Source organism: Haliotis asinina, chromosome 3, assembly GCF_037392515.1.
Source record: "Haliotis asinina isolate JCU_RB_2024 chromosome 3, JCU_Hal_asi_v2, whole genome shotgun sequence".
Lineage (NCBI taxonomy): Eukaryota > Metazoa > Mollusca > Gastropoda > Lepetellida > Haliotidae > Haliotis > Haliotis asinina.
In genome coordinates, this window is record NC_090282.1 from 45,089,970 (window position 1) to 45,110,668 (window position 20,699).

At 41.3% G+C, this 20,699-nt stretch overlaps 1 protein-coding gene across 6 annotated transcripts in view; it reads left to right on the forward strand.

The window, feature by feature from the left end:
• LOC137278095 (uncharacterized) overlaps positions 1-20,699 on the forward strand; it is a 39,398-nt gene that overhangs the window by 15,799 nt on the left and 2,900 nt on the right. The window contains exons 8-19 of one of the 6 annotated variants that reach the window (XM_067810205.1): positions 809-878; positions 1,653-1,806; positions 2,659-2,700; positions 4,051-4,125; positions 4,475-4,579; positions 5,361-5,414; positions 6,381-6,416; positions 7,092-7,133; positions 8,629-8,682; positions 12,129-12,224; positions 16,510-16,686; positions 19,676-19,732. In XM_067810205.1, coding sequence (XP_067666306.1) covers positions 809-878; positions 1,653-1,806; positions 2,659-2,700; positions 4,051-4,125; positions 4,475-4,579; positions 5,361-5,414; positions 6,381-6,416; positions 7,092-7,133; positions 8,629-8,682; positions 12,129-12,224; positions 16,510-16,686; positions 19,676-19,732 — 962 coding nt within the window. Of the gene's footprint in view, positions 1-808; positions 879-1,652; positions 1,807-2,658; positions 2,701-4,050; positions 4,126-4,474; positions 4,580-5,360; positions 5,415-6,380; positions 6,417-7,091; positions 7,134-8,586; positions 8,683-12,128; positions 12,225-16,509; positions 16,687-19,459; positions 19,733-20,699 lie in introns of all 6 variants that reach the window. The other 5 variants (XM_067810202.1, XM_067810201.1, XM_067810204.1 and 2 more) reach the window with 5 other exon arrangements.

The window sequence follows — 20,699 nt, forward strand, 5'->3', positions numbered from 1 at the left end:
GGGCAAGGGATGGAGGTATGCGAATGCACTCCTAAACATGTAGCTCATATTGCAGAAACTGATTTCCATTAGACGACAAACTTCATGTGTGTCACTTCTAAATGCTATTCACAAACAGTGTATTGATGTTGATATACTGGCTGATATACGATGTACTTGCTAGATAAAACCTCTACAATGTGTTAACACCGTCATATTGCTGGAATATTGTATATGCTGTCTGATTACCATGTCGCTCTCAATGTGAAGACTTTTTTGTGAAGCTCTATTATGAATCATGAAAGAGATTACACTATGTTTGTCAACGATTAGATTATGGATAATTAGATTACATATTTGTCAGAGATTACATTATATTATGTTCGTCAACGACTAGATTATAAATAATGAGATAACATATTTGTTCGTTCATTAAGTTTATTTTATGGTTGTCAAAGATATTATGAATATTGGGATTACATTATGTTTGTTAGAGTGAGTGAGTATGATTTTAGCAATATTCCAGTCATATCACAGTGGGGGACACCAGAAACGGTCTTCATACATGTTGGAAATGGAACCCGGCTCTTCAGCGTGATGGGCGTGTTTGCCTTAGAGATTACATTATGAAAGATGAGATAGCATTAAGTTTGTCAGAGATTATGTTATGAATAATGATATTAAATTATGTTTCTCAGAGATTACACCATGTTTGCCAGAGATTATATATCATGAATAATGAGTTTGCTTTATGTTTGTCAGAAATTACATTATGAATAATGACTTTTATATTTCGAATAATGATGTTACATATTTTAATTTTTGTCAGAGGGAACCCATTCAACCATTTCGAGGTGATCCGCATCGCGGAAGGGTTCAAGATCAATGTGGAAAATGCAGTGAGTATAAGATATCGTACTGATGTCAAATGTTAGCCAACTCGTGAATATGTCGCTATGACCACCGTGCTTGTTGTAAGAAGTGACTAGACTGACCATTATCTTGTGAACAATGTGTGACCAGCTGATGAAGATGTCCCCCTGACCACCGTGCTTGTTGTAAGAAGTTACTGGACACTGGCCAGTATATTGTAGACAATGTGTGACGAGCTGATGAATATGTCCACGTGACCACCATGCTTGTTATAAGAAGTGACTAGATTGACCATTATATTGTAGACAATGTATGACCAGCTGATGAATATATCCACGTTACCACCGCGCTCGTTGTAAGAAGTGATATGTATGATGACTGACCATTACATTATGGACAAAGTGTGACCAGCAGATGATTTGTCATAATACGTCATGTGCTCTTATTCGTGATCATCCTTTATCTCCGGAAGAGTAGTGATGACGATCTCTTGTGATCTGGACCTTGGTACTATTCATTCACTCACATGTATCATTTAAGTAATGCCCAGTCCACACGGCCACTAGAAGTTCTTTCTCTGGTACTAATTTAAGGTGTGGTGACAAACATCAAATTAATAGCAGCACATTGAAAATAATTTCACAGTGGATCATGGACTCATCAAAACTATTTGTTTTGCCATGTACCTAATGTATATAACAAGCAAGTCACACATGGAGCTTGGTAAATGAAACTGGACCTACTCAGACGTGATGGTGATGCGTGCAATATATACTAGTACCTGTATACTGATATTTCAGCACAAGTCGATCCTGTGCCTGTCGGAGGTCATGGACTACTTTGTCATGATGTCGGGAGAGGCTGTCACTCGGCCCCTCATCACTAACGACATGAAGATTCTGGGACTGGAGCCACCAAAGTTTCCACCAGACTATGCCATTTATATTGACAGGAGTATGTGAAAGACATCGTTGTTTTCTCATACAGCATATCATAATCAACTAAAACTATCCTGTGCTCATACTGTAGCTGTAGACACTAGGTTCGTTTAGATACGCCACTGTCTTTGCCCAGACTGACTTGTGTCTCTAATGAAATTATTTCAGATAAGGTCAGTTATTACAATATCTTAATGTCATGCAGTAACCAGTAGCCCACAGGCTCTTTGCGTTCATACATTACAAACATGATGTAACGTAGACTTGACAACTGTTACAGACTTGCATGGGCTGTTTGGGTATATCTGGTTCAGGGTCTGTATCACACACTCAGACATCTCCATCACTGTGGTCAACAGGTCTTTCTCACATAGATTCTTTAACTATGTATTTTTTAAGGAAGATAGTTTCGAGGGGTTTTTTATGTGTCAAGTTTCAAGTCCAGTCCCATCAAGGTATCATCCAATATATTTTGTATTGTAACATATAAGTAAATGATGACAAATAATTTTAATCATAACAACAAATGTTTAAAATATCTATTAGAAATATCTTTTTCTTTGTCATGTATAATAGCAAAATCCTTTCCGCATTATCAAGTAACCTCTGTCAAGAAGGTTGGATTTCAACAATATATGTTTCGATGAGTCCCCATTATGGAGTCGAAGGGCCTGTTATCAGACATTATTGTCTACTTGGGTTTCTTTGGCCTTGGACAATGAAGTGCTGCACTGTAGTCGCCTGTGCTGCAGTTGCAGTTGGTGATCTGCTGTTCTTGTTTAATGTTCATGCAAGAGTGTTCACACTTCACTAGAAGGCCATCTAGTTACTGATGTTTCCATCTTACTCTGTGTGTTTTACCCTTCAGAAAAGACAAATCCTGACAGTGGGGAGGAATATCAAGCTGAAGGTAAGTGGAGTCCTACCATCGCCCCACCTCCATACATTCTGTACAGGCAGAAGGTGAGGGTTCAGGCTCATTTTCTCATTTGATCTGTTGTTACTCAGTTCGGGATCATTGCACAGAGGGCCATCAGATCAGTGCACACCTTTTCTACATTTTCTTCCCGCATAGGCAGTCTCCCTTGTCCATCTGCAGGTCACCGATATTTGTATGAGATATACTGACTGTATTATCTACTGATCATGTCAGAATCACCATCACTTCATACTGCATTTAACTGAACACATTGTTGATTTTAATATTTCAATAAAGAAAATGTATGTGAAATGTAGTTCTGAACTGTCAAAAACTGAAAATGGTTTTCATGGCATATGGATTGTAATGACACTGACAATATGTTTCTTCTGATTTGTAAGTAATGCTACAGCATTTTATCAAAGAGTGAATCATTGTGTAATTGTTTCAGCATTAGTGCTTATCTGGTTATAATATCCTTGAAAGTGTTGTCTTTCTTGCCTCTGTTTGAAAATTTATACCTCATCCACACTGATGTTATGACCATAACTCTTATTGACCTTTCATGACATCGTCTTTGCTTTGCATGTAGCTGATGTGATGTGGATGTAGTGGAGGGTGTGGTGTGTTTCTTGTGGTGGGTATGGTTTGGATGTAGAGGGTGTGGTGGGTATGGTTTGGATGTGGATGTAGAGGCTGTGGAGGGTGTGGTTTGGATGTGGATGTAGTGGAGGGTGTGGTGTGTTTCTTGTGGTGGGTATGGTTTGGATGTAGAGGGTGTGGTGGGTATGGTTTGGATGTGGATGTAGAGGCTGTGGAGGGTGTGGTTTGGATGTGGATGTAGTGGAGGGTGTGGTGTGTTTCTTGTGGTGGGTATGGTTTGGATGTAGAGGGTGTGGTGGGTATGGTTTGGATGTGGATGTAGAGGCTGTGGAGGGTGTGGTTTGGATGTGGATGTAGTGGAGGGTGTGGTGTGTTTCTTGTGGTGGGTATGGTTTGGATGTAGAGGGTGTGGTGGGTATGGTTTGGATGTGGATGTAGAGGCTGTGGAGGGTGTGGTTTGGATGTGGATGTAGTGGAGGGTGTGGTGTGTTTCTTGTGGTGGGTATGGTTTGGATGTAGAGGGTGTGGTGGGTATGGTTTGGATGTGGATGTAGAGGCTGTGGAGGGTGTGGTTTGGATGTGGATGTTGTCTAGGGTGTGGTGTGTTTCTTGTGGTGGGTATGGTTTGGATGTAGAGGGTGTGGCGGGCGCGGTTTGGAAGTGGATGTTGTGGAGGGTGTGGTGTGGATGGGGACATGAATGTGGCTATAATCTAACACAGTCTACTATTTTGTCCAGATTATGAAGAGCCAGAAAGAAACATGCAGCTAAAGGACAGACATTCAACATGGAGTCCCCAAAAGTCCTTCCCAGGTGTGTAACAAACATACTCGGTTTCACGGTTTCTCAGTATGCACTCAGTAGATGTGCTCCTTATTCATTTTATGCTCTTCCAGATAAAACCCATGAAGTTCTAGGTTAGAACTGATCTCCAATCCATGGTTGTCATAACGGAGATGAGTAACGGGATCGAATGATAAGTTTATACACTGATGTGGCATATAATTACTGAATCTCACGTCTCATCCCCCGTGGATGGAGTAAAGTCTTAACACGTTTGTAGGGGCACTAGAGTTCTGTTTAATTACGGTCACTGATACACTGTGGTGTAGCAGAGAGAAGGTCTGGTTGTGCAACTAAAATGGAGCTGTTGTGTTTCTAGGGAACCGAGGTCCAGGGAGTGGTTATGGCGTCAGAACAGTGTCAGGCTATGGTCACCGGCCCCGGTCCAGCATTGACCATGTCCAGCAAGGAGTGAGAGCAGCAAGTGAGAGACACACTGTACATGTAGCATGATACCTCATCATGTCTACAGCTTCAAGCGACTTGTCGGACATTTTGCTAGTCACTACTACTGGTATTTGCACATAACATGAAAGCCGCAAGATGAGGTTTGAACTTGCTATGTGACAACTGGAAAACATTGGGTCAGACTGAAAGTAGTAGTTTAGACTTATAGTTTTATCTTAACTCTCACAACAAATGTTGTTTTCTGATTGGCTGAGCCAATCAATGCACCCCCTTACAAGTGGGTAACATTTTTAATGTTACCTGCTGGAAATGCTGATACTAATACTTCGTTGTAGTAATGTCTGGGCTGTTACCCAACTCTGGTACTCCCTATTATAATCCAATGCCTGTGCTTCAAATAGTTCAAAATTAATATTGAGGCGTTTTGTAAGATAATTACATTGTTCACTGTTCCCTCAGCGCACACGTTTTGGAGTCGGGTTCAAGAAGGCAAGATATTGCTGTAAACTGTTGCTTCATTCTAACACCATTGAAGGCAGTACTAACAATGGGTATCAAAATGATTATTATATTCAACTATCACTGTATGAATTCTAAGGGAAAATGTGGAATATATTTTCCAGTGGAATCGCAGTAGGTCTGATGACGATAGTAGTATTAGGTTTGAGCTCATTGCATGTGTGCCATCCTGCCCAGATGAAAGTTAGAACTTATCCAGTTCTTCACTGTTTCATTTGATCCAGAATTGATTAATCTGGACTTGTCCCCAAAATTATATTAATCTATTTCCTTTCCAGACGTGATGAGTGACCTGGACTCCGCCATTAACCAGTATGACCCCTACAGATATGGTAAGGACAGAACTGGTAGGCTCACTGAGTCACAGTATCAATATCATTGTATAACAACCCAAAATTGTAATTGATTTTGCACTTTATCTTATGACCCTCTTGCATCTTTCACCAATGGCATGGCATTAAAGTGAATCAGCTGACCTAATTGCTGAATTGTTGAGAAATGTTTTCCTTGTATGGTAGAGGTCAGGAGGTGACCTTGGATCATAAGTGTCATCAGTGGTTTACCAAGGTTATATATCACGGGAGATAATTTGTTGAAAATTATCTATTATCTCTGGACGAGTCTGTCCAGTGATCAACATCATGAGCATCGATCTGTGTGATTGAGAACCAATAACATGTGCCAACCAAGTCTGAGAGCCTGACCAACTGATCCCATTATTCACCTCTTACGGCGAGCATGGGTTACAGAAGATATCCGGACCTTGTCACAAGAGTGAGTGAGTGAGTGAGTTGCGTTTTACACTGCTTTTAGTAATATTCCAGCAATATTACACAGGAGGACACCACAAGTGGTCTTCACACATTGTGCCAATGTGGGGAATCGAACCACTGCTTTAACCACCAGGCAACCCCACCACCCACTTGTCACAAGAAGCAACTAATACGACTGAGTGGTCAGGCTGACAGACCTGGTTGATGCATGTTATCATATTCCAAATGTTTAGACAGGTACTCATATCACTGGACAGTGTGTTCCAGATATAACTGTTTTGTGAGTGTGACTTGACACAAGAAACAATGGGATATATTATTTCACAACAGTAAGGTAGAAAATAACAGGCAAGACTTTTGTGCATAATTTCTTCAGTAACGTTGTATGTATAGGATGAGTGAACACAGGTACACAAGCTGACAAAACAGCTTGTGATTATAATATGCTCGTGCTGTTTGATACTGTTTTGTTTTATACACATGTATGCCAGATATACTCAGCTGGTAAACTTTTTCCTGTCCCAGATCACCATCGGCGTGGCGACAATGAAATTGATGAAGGTAGGTACAGTAGACAAAGTTAGCTTGCAAAATGACAACACCTCTACAATTAAATGAATGGTCAGTTCCAAACCGGAAACTTGATGGTTTGTTTAGCCTCACTGTGGTATGTTGCTCATGCTGTTAACCACCAGATTGTTACCTGGCAGCTGTAATGAAAACTATTGCATTTTAAATCAGGTAGCTTCAACAAGACCTGACGATCATTCACATTTTAGGAGCCAAGATTAATCTTGTACCTATTTTGGGTAGGTACACATTAGCCTATCCTGTAGCTATGCCAAGTTAAGTCGAATCTACTTGAGCACGTCATTGCTTACCAATGATAAAACCAAATCATGATGTGAATTGTTGTGTACGTTTGCACTGATGTGTGCCTAGCTATGGCAACAAGCTTGGCAACTGTGTTCAGATATGAATTTTCCTGGTCATATGACCTAGGCTTCTTGTAGACTGCAAACAGACGCAGTCACCGAGCTAGGTCCAGTCTCACTCTCAGCCTCATCTTCACACCTCAGGTGTGCAGTGGGTATTGTATAGAGTAATTCTCTATTGCTTTTTGTCACACAATATTATCACTGCATATCCAGTATTCACTTATGATACATCCTGTAGATCATGTTAATATACTGCAACAATGTCCAAAGCTATCAACTGTTTGTTTCTGTGTTTCAGTTGGCAAGCTTGGGCAGGCACCACCACCTCCCTGTCCTAGTGGTAAGAAACATTGAACTGAAACAGTAGACACAGTAGGGTAGGTCTGATATCTCACTGGAGTGACAGTTGGGTAGACGTGATGCCTCACTGGAGTGCCAGATTGGTAGAAGTGATATCTCACTAGAGAGCCAGTAGGGTAGAAGTGATATCTCACTAGAGAGCCAGTAGGGTAGAAGTGATATCTCACTAGAGATCCAGTAGGGTAGAGGTGATATCTCCCTTGAGTGCCAGATGGGTAGAGGTGATATCTCACTAGAGAGGATGAAAGGTATACGTGATATCTCAGTGGAGAGGCAGGAATATTTTACTGGAGAGCCAGTAAGGTATAAGTGATATCTCACAAGAGAACCTGTAGGATATAGGCAATATCACACCAGACAGTCAGGAAGGTATAAGTGATATCTCAGTGGAGAGGCAGGAATATTTTACTGGAGAGCCAGTAAGGTATAAGTGATATCTCACAAGAGAACCTGTAGGATATAGGCAATATCTCACCAGACAGTCAGAAAGGTATAAGTGATATCTCAGTGGAGAGGCAGGAATATTTTACTGGAGGGCCAGTAAGGTATAAGTGATATCTCACAAGAGAACCTGTAGGATATAGGCAATATCTCACCAGACAGTCAGAAAGGTATAAGTGATATCTCAGTGGAGAGGCAGGAATATTTTACTGGAGGGCCAGTAAGGTATAAGTGATATCTCACAAGAGAACCTGTAGGATATAGGCAATATCTCACCAGACAGTCAGGAAGGTATAAGTGATATCTCAGTGGAGAGGCAGGAATATTTTACTGGAGGGCCAGTAAGGTATAAGTGATATCTCACAAGAAAACCTGTAGGATATAGGCGATATCTCACCAGAGAGCCAGAGAGGTATAAGTGATATCTCAGTGGAGAGGCAGGAATAATTTACTGGAGAGACAGTAAGGTATAAGTGATATCTCTCTAGAGAACCAGATGGGTAGAAGTGATATCTCACTGGAGAGCCAGAGTAAGACAGATTAAAGGCAACCATAATCGTGAGGGAACAGTTCTTATTTGCAGATGATATCCTTACCTTGTCTGTCTGCTGACAGTGTTTATTTCTGTACTTATGTGGACAAGGTGTCTGACCTCATATGAGAAGATCTGGGGTTCACTTCCCATCCAGGGATTCACTGCATCAATACCAATTTGACATTGCTTCCCATACAATCAAATCTCACCACACATGTACTCGTATGTATTTAAGTGAATTAATGGTGTGTTTAGTGTGATCAGGTTTCTGTGTGTCATCCTCCAAGAAACATGCTGAAAGTGCTGTTGAATACCCAGCCCACGGTAGCCTTGTATTCTATAATGGGGGACTACAACATCATGATTACATGAAACGCACATGGATCCAATATCACCATGCATGTCCCTGTCCTCTATATCAAATGTTGTGAAATAACTGAAATACTGTTCAACACAGTGTCCAATCCAATTCTCTCAAACACTATGACTACATTGCCAGGACGTCGACAGAGCCAGCCAGACCTGCATGTTGCAGCAGACATCAGAACACAAGGTAGTGCTGCAGTTGCACGAATTAATTCTTCACCATTCACTTTCCCATAAACCTAACTACTTTTTACAGTGCTTGGTTTATGGTTTTGCCAACCTATAAAGAACTTTAGAAAAAATATTCTTTTTGGTTTGGCAAGTCATCAGATTATTGATAATTAGAGGGAGGGAATTATATAAATTCATTAAATGCATTTTCTGTGATCTAATTTTTCAGACAAATGCCAAATATTTTACAGATCAATTAAAAGTGTTTTCTAATGTAATGGTTTTGTTTTGGCAACCAATTCTTTGTATATCAGTTGTGAACCGTAAACCAAGTGATCAGTAGAAATATAGATTACTTACAAACACAGAATGGATAATCATGCTTACTTACATCAGATTTCACACTAACTATGCTAGTCAGGTACTGCATTAACAAATTTATTATGGTATCTGTTTTTAATCCTGTGTCTGGGACAGGTAGATGAGATGAAGAACTCAACGTAATGCATTTGAGATTGTTTTGTCACAAGATATGGTTATCAGACAAGGGTGACAATCAGAATCTATTCCGAAATACTGCATCACATATGATAAAGAAGTTATCATGCATTAAGTATCTTATTATGTATATATATCTCATAATAGATGTAATAATTAACACTGGACTTGCATTTACCGTCTTCTGAAAACTAGTATCTTAGAATGCATACGTCCCATATTGCTTATATGTGGTGACAGTTCAAATTACCTGGTTTCATGAAAACCTGCAGTCTCAACAACTATCAGATTGTCATCAGTGATGACGACAGTTCTAACATCACACCCAAGTAACCACAGGCCCAGTTCAGCTGTGTCCAGTGTGAAAGTGTTAGAATTCCTGGATCTAATCTGTACCTATACTTCAACGCTTACACCTAATAGTGAACCATCAATCAATTAATACAATGCATATGATGTTGCACACTTGCCCATGTGAATACCAACCAATTTGTTGGTATTTGACTCAGGTACATGTACAGTACAAGTGATCAATTTAGTTATTAAAAGGAATGCATAGTTTGGGAAAACACTCTGACTAATACCTAACTGCTATACAGATTGTAACCATATGCTCAAAAGTGAGATGTTTCTGGACAGTGGGTATATTATTAAAAGCTCATGTTGGAATTTTATTCATCACTGTAGATTGTATGTTCCTTATTGGTTAAATGGTTGTGTTACTTCATAAGTATTTGCACATGATGTGACTGCTCATATATATGTATAGGCTTATTTGTCATGTACACAATGGGCTAAATGTACTAATATCGCACCAGTACATGTTTAATGCACATCTGTATATATCTGCCTCTGTCATATATTACCTCTGTGTATAGTGAATACAGTATTGTAAATTGTTTTATTTCAGAAATAGATGATGTATATAGGAACAATTACATTATTGGTAGTAATTTATGGTAAGCCTGCCTCTGGAGTATGGTTGCCTAAATTTGTCCGAGCATGGGTACCACTGACACATACAGAAATGTAAATGAAAAGGTCATAGTTATTCCTAATGGCATTCCTATGTAGATGAGTTATTGTCTCCCTTAGCTGTGATGTCACAACAGGAATATTTGAAAACCCCATTATTTGTCTTAATGATCTTTTGCAATAGATACCAGGGAGGTAGGATCACCTAGATCCCATAATCCAAAGGTAACTGTAATAATAATTATCAACAATACATGTATTTGTTCCTCATTTTGTCATAAACTGTCTTAGAAGAAATGGACGAAAGGGGCTCCTGACAGGACATTGGAATCCTTTGTCCTCCATAGAGGCTCTTTCTCAACTCCAGAAAAACAGTTCCTGTACTGGTTTATTAAAATTTGTAGACGGATCCACCCATAGTGTCCAGAAAGAGTTAGTGATCCTATTTGTGGCATCCATGATCATACTGACACTTGAGGGGAACTGAGTAGTCAGAGTATGTCCTGCCCTGAATGGCTATCCAACATTCTGGTGGTGACTAGATAAAGGATAACCGTGTAGGATCGCTGGCAAAAACTTGATTGTTTAAGTTTGGACTTGTCCAGATGGACTGTTAGATGGGTGAACATACGAATGATAAATCTTGCCTATTTTTCTGGAACATGAGTCAAGATGTTCCTTGCTGGGGAGTACGTCCACATAATCATGGATAGTCACTTGTCTGTGATTTAGAATCTCTATAGTCAGGTTCATAATCACTGTGGTGCTAGCAAATTGCCAAACAGAAGGGTCCTGAGATTATTTTTGTTGAGGATCTTGAGATCTGGGATCATGTGCATCTCTTCTGTGTCCTTGGGTACCAGGAAAACTGGAGAGTAAAAGCCCGTGGATGTGTCTTGGGTGGCCAGTTTGATTATAGCTCTCTTCTGTTCTATCTCCAGAGGTGATGCTGTCAAGCATGGGTCTAAATGTTGAAATTTCTGGCCTCCCCTGGGGCTACAAGTCAATGTCGGAAGAGTGTCCCATGGTGTTAGGTAGCCCTGTTCTATGACCGAGAGAATCCATTTCTGTTGTATTCTGCTATGTAGGGGTAAATGAGTATCTGAATTCATAATCTCTTTCCAAGTCCATGTTGTAAGGAAGAGGAGTAACGGTTGGCTGATCTTAGTCAATATTCCTTACCCCCTGGCCTGGAGGTAGGAAAAAGTCTAGATCATTTACGTCAGCCTTTGAAGTTGTTTGAGCCACCAGGGTTAGATGAAGATTGAGGTCTGAACCTGTGCCCAGGTAGCAATCTGTAAATTGGACACTTGCTGCTGCGATTTGTCTGTCTTGGAAACGGTAGGGACTGACAGCAGGGCCCATGTATGTTGTGCCATAGGCAATTCCTGCCACCTGCCAACTGACTCAACATTATCTGGTCCGCTCCAAGCCTTTCGTGTCTCCCACCAGAGGAAATCGGCCACCACCTTCAGGTAGTAGGTGTTACAGGCTCTTCAGAGCAGAGCACCCAAACAGCCTTCAAGTTGTCTTTACGGCTCATAAATGATTGGCTAGGTTTAACCATCTGATCTAGCTGCTACTGTGGATTTGAAACTCTTGTGCCTCACTATGGAGTGTCAGTTAGGTGGCTATATCTCTTGGAGGGACTTATTCTTAGAGGCATTAATGTTTTGTTTGAAGAGTTTTGCAAAATCTGTCTGATCAGATGAAGCCTGTGATTTTACTCTTTGATTACGATGAAGTAGAATTCGAAGGTGAAGAGGAGGACTATGTGCATTTAGATGGAGGAAAAGCATACATTGTTAAAACATCCATTTTTATTTAATAGTCCCTGATATAACTCATTGGTACCCACAGATAAAAGACAACCATAATCCTGAGGGAACAGTTCTTATTTCAAGTATATATCTCAACTTGTGACAAATGAAGGACATCAGTTGTGATGAAATAAAACATTAAGAATTCTGGTCATTTATCAAATTTCAGGCGCTGTTAAACAGTTACACCCTCGATGGACAAGTAGAGCTAAATCTGTTCCCAATCTGGGAATTCTAGGTGACCTCAGCTATTTGAACAAACAAGGTTTGTCACGTTTGTCTCCCCTACCTACTTCCTGGCTTTCTTATATACACACTACATGGCCTGAAACACCCTTTGTATGTCCTGTACTACTCCTTGTATGTCCTGTACTACTCCTTGTATGTCCTGTACCACTCCTTGTATGTCCTGTACTACTCCTTGTATGTCCTGTACTACTCCTTGCATGTCCTGTGCCACTCCTTGCATCTCCTGTACTACTCCTTGCATGTCCTGTACTACTCCTTGTATGTCCTGTACCACACCTTGTATGTCCTGTACTACTCCTTGTATGTCCTGTACCACTCCTTGCATGTCCTGTACTACTCCTTGTATGTCCTGTACTACTCCTTGTATGTCCTGTACTACTCCTTGCATGTCCTGTACTACTCCTTGTATGTCCTGTACCACACCTTGCATGTCCTGTACCACACCTTGTATGTCCTGTACTACTCCTTGCATGTCCTGTACTACTCCTTGTATGTCCTGTACCACTCCTTGTATGTCCTGTACTACTCCTTGCATGTCCTGTACTACTCCTTGTATGTCCTGTACCACACCTTGCATGTCCTGTACCACACCTTGTATGTCCTGTACTACTCCTTGCATGTCCTGTACTACTCCTTGTATGTCCTGTACCACTCCTTGTATGTCCTGTACTACTCCTTGTATGTCCTGTACTACTCCTTGCATGTCCTGTGCCACTCCTTGCATCTCCTGTACTACTCCTTGCATGTCCTGTACTACTCCTTGTATGTCCTGTACCACACCTTGTATGTCCTGTACTACTCCTTGTATGTCCTGTACCACTCCTTGCATGTCCTGTACTACTCCTTGTATGTCCTGTACTACTCCTTGTATGTCCTGTACTACTCCTTGCATGTCCTGTACTACTCCTTGTATGTCCTGTACCACACCTTGCATGTCCTGTACCACACTTTGTATGTCCTGTACTACTCCTTGCATGTCCTGTACTACTCCTTGTATGTCCTGTACCACTCCTTGTATGTCCTGTACTACTCCTTGCATGTCCTGCACCACACCTTGTATGTCCTGTACTACTCCTTGTATGTCCTGTACCACTCCTTGTATGTCCTGTACTACTCCTTGTATGTCCTGTACCACACCTTGTATGTCCTGTACCACACCTTGTATGTCCTGTACTACTCCTTGCATCTCCTGTACTACTCCTTGTATGTCCTGTACCACTCCTTGTATGTCCTGTACTACTCCTTGCATGTCCTGTACCACACCTTGTATGTCCTGTACTACTCCTTGTATGTCCTGTACCACTCCTTGTATGTCCTGTACTACTCCTTGCATGTCCTGTACCACTCCTTGCATGTCCTGTACTACTCCTTGTATGTCCTTTACTACTCCTTGCATGTCCTGTACTACTCCTTGTATGTCCTGTACTACTCCTTGCATCTCCTGTACTACTCCTTGCATCTCCTGTACTACTCCTTGTATGTCCTGTACTACTCCTTGCATCTCCTGTACTACTCCTTGCATGTCCTGTACCACTCCTTGCATGTCCTGTACCACACCTTGTATGTCCTGTACTACTCCTTGTATGTCCTGTACTACTCCTTGTATGTCCTGTACTACTCCTTGCATCTTCTGTACTACTCCTTGCATCTCCTGTACTACTCCTTGCATGTCCTGTACCACACCTTGTATGTCCTGTACTACTCCTTGTATGTCCTGTACCACACCTTGTATGTCCTGTACTACTCCTTGTATGTCCTGTACTACTCCTTGTATGTCCTGTACTACTCCTTGCATCTCCTGTACTACTCCTTGCATCTCCTGTACTACTCCTTGCATGTCCTGTACCACACCTTGTATGTCCTGTACTACTCCTTGTATGTCCTGTACCACACCTTGTATGTCCTGTACTACTCCTTGTATGTCCTGTACTACTCCTTGCATCTCCTGTACTACTCCTTGTATGTCCTGTACTACTCCTTGTATGTCCTGTACTACTCCTTGTATGTCCTGTACTACTCCTTGCATCTCCTGTACTACTCCTTGCATCTCCTGTACTACTCCTTGTATGTCCTGTACTACTCCTTGCATGTCCTGTATCACTCCTTGCATGTCCTGTACAACACCTTGTATGTCCTGTACTACTCCTTGCATGTCCTGTACTACTCCTTGTATGTCCTGTACTACTCCTTGTATGTCCTGTACCACACCTTGTATGTCCTGTACTACTCCTTGCATCTCCTGTACTACTCCTTGTATGTCCTGTACTACTCCTTGCATCTCCTGTACTACTCCTTGCATCTCCTGTACTACTCCTTGCATGTCCTGTACCACTCCTTGCATGTCTTGTACCACACCTTGTATGTCCTGTACTACTCCTTGTATGTCCTGTACTACTCCTTGCATCTCCTGTACTACTCCTTGTATGTCCTGTACTACTCCTTGCATGTCCTGTACTACTCCTTGCATGTCCTGTACCACTCCTTGCATGTCCTGTACTACTTCTTGCATGTCCTGTACCACTCCTTGCATGTCCTGTACTACACCTTGTATGTCCTGTACTACTCCTTGCATGTCCTGTACTACACCTTGTATGCCCTGTACTACTCCTTGCATCTCCTGTACTACTCCTTGCATCTCCTGTACTACTCCTTGCATGTCCTGTACTACTCCTTGCATCTCCTGTACTACTCCTTGCATCTCCTGTACTACTCCTTGCATCTCCTGTACTACTCCTTGTATGTCCTGTACTACTCCTTGCATCTCCTGTACTACTCCTTGCATCTCCTGTACTACTCCTTGCATCTCCTGTACTACTCCTTGTATGTCCTGTACCACTCCTTGCATGTCCTGTACTACTCTTTGTATGTCCTGTACTACTCCTTGCATGTCCTTCACTACTCCTTGTATGTCCTGTACCACACCTTGTATGCCCTGTACGAAACCTTGTATGTCACGTACTAATCCTTGCATGTCCTGCACCACACTTTGCATATCCTGTACCACACCTTGCATATCCTGTACCACACCTTGCATACACTGTACTACACCTTGCATGAATGTTCTTGGACTTCTGTAATAACTGTCTTGGAATCAGCATGAATCTTTAAAAGCACAATGTTCTTCTCATCCTATGTATAATTGTGTATGCTTCTTGAATGTATTACCGGAGTATTCTCTCTATAGATGTTCTTAGCTTCATTGACTTTGTGAGACAGGCCTTGGTTTTATGAAGTTTATTTAACTGTCAACTATCTTGCTGTATATCCCACTGATATGTGACTAGATTTCTTCTTCACTGTGTCTATTCTTAGTTGTTTGTGAAGTGTTGTGAATTCTAACAATTATCTAACTAAAATATTGCAATCATTTGATTCATGCCAGTGTCAATATAATAACGATCACGTACAGTGATGTTTGTACACATTACTTTAGGTGTCAGCTAGGTGAAACTTACGTAATATCTTGTGTCTAATGTCTCCATCAAAAGTCAATTTTAAGAGTTAAGATGTTGATCACCCACGACCTAAACCTAATAAATTATGTAATTTAATTCATCTCATCTGCATATTGTACCATTTATGGGACACTCTTTTGGAGTGTAAAAGAGTATGGAAAAAATTATTTACTGGCAAAATGACACCTTATTCCTTTCATAGCTTGCCGAAAGAAACCAGCTCACAAAATTTATTGAAAATCCAGGACGCTATGCATAAATGGTTTAAACATTCACCTCTCAAAATTAGCACAAAGAATACTAAATATCTTGTGGTGCATAAGTGACAACACATCCTGATAATCTATTCTGTTTCTTGTTCATTTCAACTTTGTTTGCTATCAACTCCTGAGGGTCTGGATTAGAGCAACTCATGCATGCAGACTACTGGTAACAAGATTGAACAGTTGGCCTTGATGACTAGGTTCAATTATGGCATTGTTACCTTGTTGTGTCATTGACCCTCCTGATCTCATACTATGGATGATCTGATAATAATAAGTCATTTGCCTGCATCATATAGATGGAATATTGTTGTAAACTTGTGGCGGATGAAAACAGCCTCGCATACTTGTTACTTTCATACTACCAGTTCAAATCAAGCAACTCTTTTTCACACTGAAGGTAACTGAGTTTTATAATACATCCATAACAGGAATAATGTTTAAAGTTTCTCTTCATTGTGCATTTCTTAGCTGAATATGAGATTATTTGCATGTTTTATATTCTTAAGTCGATTGACTATTATGTCATTTTACTTGCATACACTGTACTATTTCTGTATGTAATGTCACTCTACTATTTAAGTGCCAGTTCCAAGTGAAAGCCCAACCCTCGTGTCACCCAGCCAGACACCACAACGGCCTCTCCCAGAACCTCCAGAACAGGATAACAACACGAAGAAGAAAACTTCACCCATGACTGGATTCCAAAGACAGCTTGCTGATATTAAATTAAAACCTACTGGGGGACCCAACAAGAAGGGTATGTTTACATGTAGACTCACATGTAGAAGCACAGGAAGTGTTTTGGCTAATGTAGATATAAGAAATTGTGACAGAGATTATTATTTTACCAATCAGTCATTTGTTTGTTTATCACGCGATAGACAAGACGAGGGTTTGTTGTCAAAACTGAAAGAAATGAGTAGTTTGTTGCCAATGCTGCTGTTACTGAAGTGTCTGAAGACTACTGTCACCAAAACTTGAGAAAACTTGGTGCAGATGGTGAATGCTTCACGTCTCTCATCGGGTGCAGATGGTGAATGATTCATGTCTCTCACCAGGTGCAGATGGTGAATGATTCATGTCTCTCATCAGGTGCAGGATGATGAATACTTCACGTCTCTCATCAGGTGCAGATGGTGAATGATTCACGTCTCTCATCAGGTGCAGATGGTGAATGATTCACGTCTCTCATCAGGTGCAGATGGTGAATGATTCACGTCTCTCATGAGGTGCAGGATGGTGAATGATTCACGTCTCCCATCAGGTGCAGATGGTGAATGATTCACGTCTCTCATCAGGTGCAGGATGGTGAATGATTCACGTCTCTCATCAGGTGCAGGATGATGAATACTTCACGTCTCACATCAGGTGCAGATGGTGAATGATTCACATCTCTCATCAGGTGCAGATGGTGAATACTTCACGTCTCTCATCAGGTGCAGATGGTGAATGATTCACGTCTCTCATGAGGTGCAGATGGTGAATGATTCACGTCTCTCATGAGGTGCAGATGGTGAATGATTCACGTCTCTCATCAGGTGCAGATGGTGAATGATTCACGTCTCTCATCAGGTGCAGATGGTGAATGATTCACGTCTCTCATCAGGTGCAGGATGATGAATACTTCACGTCTCTCATCAGGTGCAGATGGTGAATGATTCACGTCTCTCATCAGGTGCAGATGGTGAATACTTCACGTCTCTCATCAGGTGCAGGATGATGAATACTTCACGTCTCTCATCAGGTGCAGATGGTGAATGATTCACGTCTCTCATCAGGTGCAGGATGGTGAATGATTCACGTCTCTCATCAGGTGCAGGATGATGAATACTACACGTCTCTCATCAGGTGCAGATGGTGAATGATTCACGTCTCTCATCAGGTGCAGGATGATGAATACTTCACGTCTCTCATCAGGTGCAGATGGTGAATGATTCACGTCTCTCATGAGGTGCAGATGGTGAATGATTCACGTCTCTCATCAGGTGCAGATGGTGAATGATTCACGTCTCTCATCAGGTGCAGATGGTGAATGATTCACGTCTCTCATCGGGTGCAGGATGATGAAGGTTTTCCTTGTTCATGCTTGTATAATAAAGTGTAGTGATGTGAGTAATCAGTAATCAAAGATCGATTGCTTCTCAAAGTGCACTCATCACCCTCTGTTTATATTGATACTTTTCACTGTTAGAGTATTGATAGTCTTATCTGGCTATCATCTTTGCCTTGATAACCTACAGGTAAGCATTTGTATGTCACTTTACCCTTAGTGTGAGTAGTGAGCACCAGACTGGATGACATCATGAATTACCATAACATTAGATATAACCTATGTAATCATGGGAATAAATTAACTTGTGAACATATGTATCCCCTGCACTTTCCACGCAATAATATACCCTGTACTGTCCATGTGATACCCAGTGTATACCCTGTACTGTCCATGTGAGATCCAGTGTATACCCTGTACTGCCCATGTGATATCCAGTGTATACCCTGTACTGTCCATGTGAGATCCAGTGTATACCCTGTACTGCCCATGTGATATCCAGTGTATACCCTGTACTGTCCATGTGAGATCTAGTGTATACCCTGTACTGTCCATGTGATATCCAGTGTATACCCTGTACTGTCCATGTGAGATTCAGTGTATACCCTGTACTGTCCATGTGATACCCAGTGTATACCCTGTACTGTCCATGTGAGATCCAGTGTATACCCTGTACTGCCCATGTGATATCCAGTGTATACCCTGTACTGTCCATGTGATATCCAGTGTATACCCTGTACTGTCCATGTGAAATCCAGTGTATACCCTGTACTGTCCATGTGAGATCCAGTGTATACATTGTACTGTCCATGTGATATCCAATGTATACCCTGTACTGTCCATGTGAGATCCAGTGTATACCCTGTACTGTCCATGTGATATCCAGTGTATACCCTGTACTGTCCATGTGATATCCAGTGTATACCCTGTACTGTCCATGTGAGATCCAGTGTATACCCTGTACTGTCCATGTGATATCCAGTGGATACCCTGTACTGTCCATGTGATATCCAGTGTATACCCTGTACTGTCCATGTGAGATCCAGTGTATACCCTGTACTGTCCATGTGATACCCAGTGTATACCCTGTACTGTCCATGTGAGATCCAGTGTATACCCTGTACTGCACATATGATATCCAGTGTATACCCTGTACTGTCCATGTGATATCCAGTGTATACCCTGTACTGTCCATGTGATATCCAGTGTATACCCTGTACTGTCCATGTGAGATCCAGTGTATACCCTGTACTGTCCATGTGAGATCCAGTGTATACCCTGTACTGTCCATGTGATATCCAGTGTATACCCTGTACTGTCCATGTGTAAACCCTTTATTGTGTCTATATGGAATGTTTCTTGTATTGGAAATCAGGAATTAGAACAAGAAAATATTAGATAGTGACTAACTGCGCTGTTTTCTTAACAACACTACCATCCACAATTGAGCACTGCTATGCTTTAACCTGTTTTCTAACAGCACCACTAACATGTCATGGAGCACTGGTTAATCCTAACAAAACTCGCCTATCTCACCGTCAACAAGTACCTCAGCGTAGTTACAGCAGTAGTTCAGCACGAGACCAGCATTACCAGCCTATTGGGGCCAACTCGTCTTGTCAGCGTTCCTACTCTGAGTCTGACAACACTGTGGATCAAGAATACTATGATGATGCTGTTGCTCTCCAACTTTCAGATGGAAAGAGTGTATCATTTGCCAACACAGCCTCTGATGATGGTTCCGTAGATTCAGGTGAGTACAGATCTCTGCTTAAGTCTTCTGCAGAACTTGCTGGACCTCCAGTTCCTCCTACCTGTTCATGACACATGAAATGTGTTCATGACACCTGTTCATGAAATTATCCCAGCAAAGGTATCCATCACGCTGACAGCATTCAGAGCCTGTTTACAAAATGATTGTCATTGCAGCAACATCGCAAATTGTCTTTGATGTTTTGATGGAGATGTTGAAATGGGTTCCAAGTGTTCCCCAGTCGTGTTTCTTTCCCCAAGCATAAATCACACAGTGTTCAATAGTTCCTGGCAAACAGTGGCTATACAATGGGCTTGTGCCACAATTGTACCATTTGCTTTAGAGGAGTCTTTGTGTTTCCAACGTACTCCAATTTGACATAATTAATATCAGGGTGTAGTCTCATTTCAAAGATGGCAGGGTCATATGAAACATGTCATATACCATTTCTGCAAATGTCTATGACATCTTAATGACATATATTAACACAAGTCTTACACAGATAAATCAAAAGAGAATATGTACAATGGTTCACAGAATGTCATGTGTAGAACCTATGCCTTTCATCAGTCACATGAAATGGAGTTTTCCAAGGCTAAGTGAATATATGGATTTACTCAGCTATTTAGGAGCCTTTCTTTCCAAATTAGAATTGTTGTTCAACAACCCATGTAAGGCGGCTAACAGAATCAGGCTTGCTGACTTTGCAGACACTTGTAATTGTATCCAAATCACGGTCACTAGATTGTTTGGTACAGATTTCATCTAGACTGTTTGGTCCAGATTTGACTATATACAGACTGCCAGCATATAGATGGAAAATTGAGTGGGGCATTAAACAGCAAACAAACCAACCTTTCCATGATGTTAAAAGTGAGCTGTTGTGTTCTTCTGTACAATACTGTATGTATTCTTGTGTACAATAGTGTGTGTGTGTCCTTGTGTACAATACTGTATGTCCTTGTGT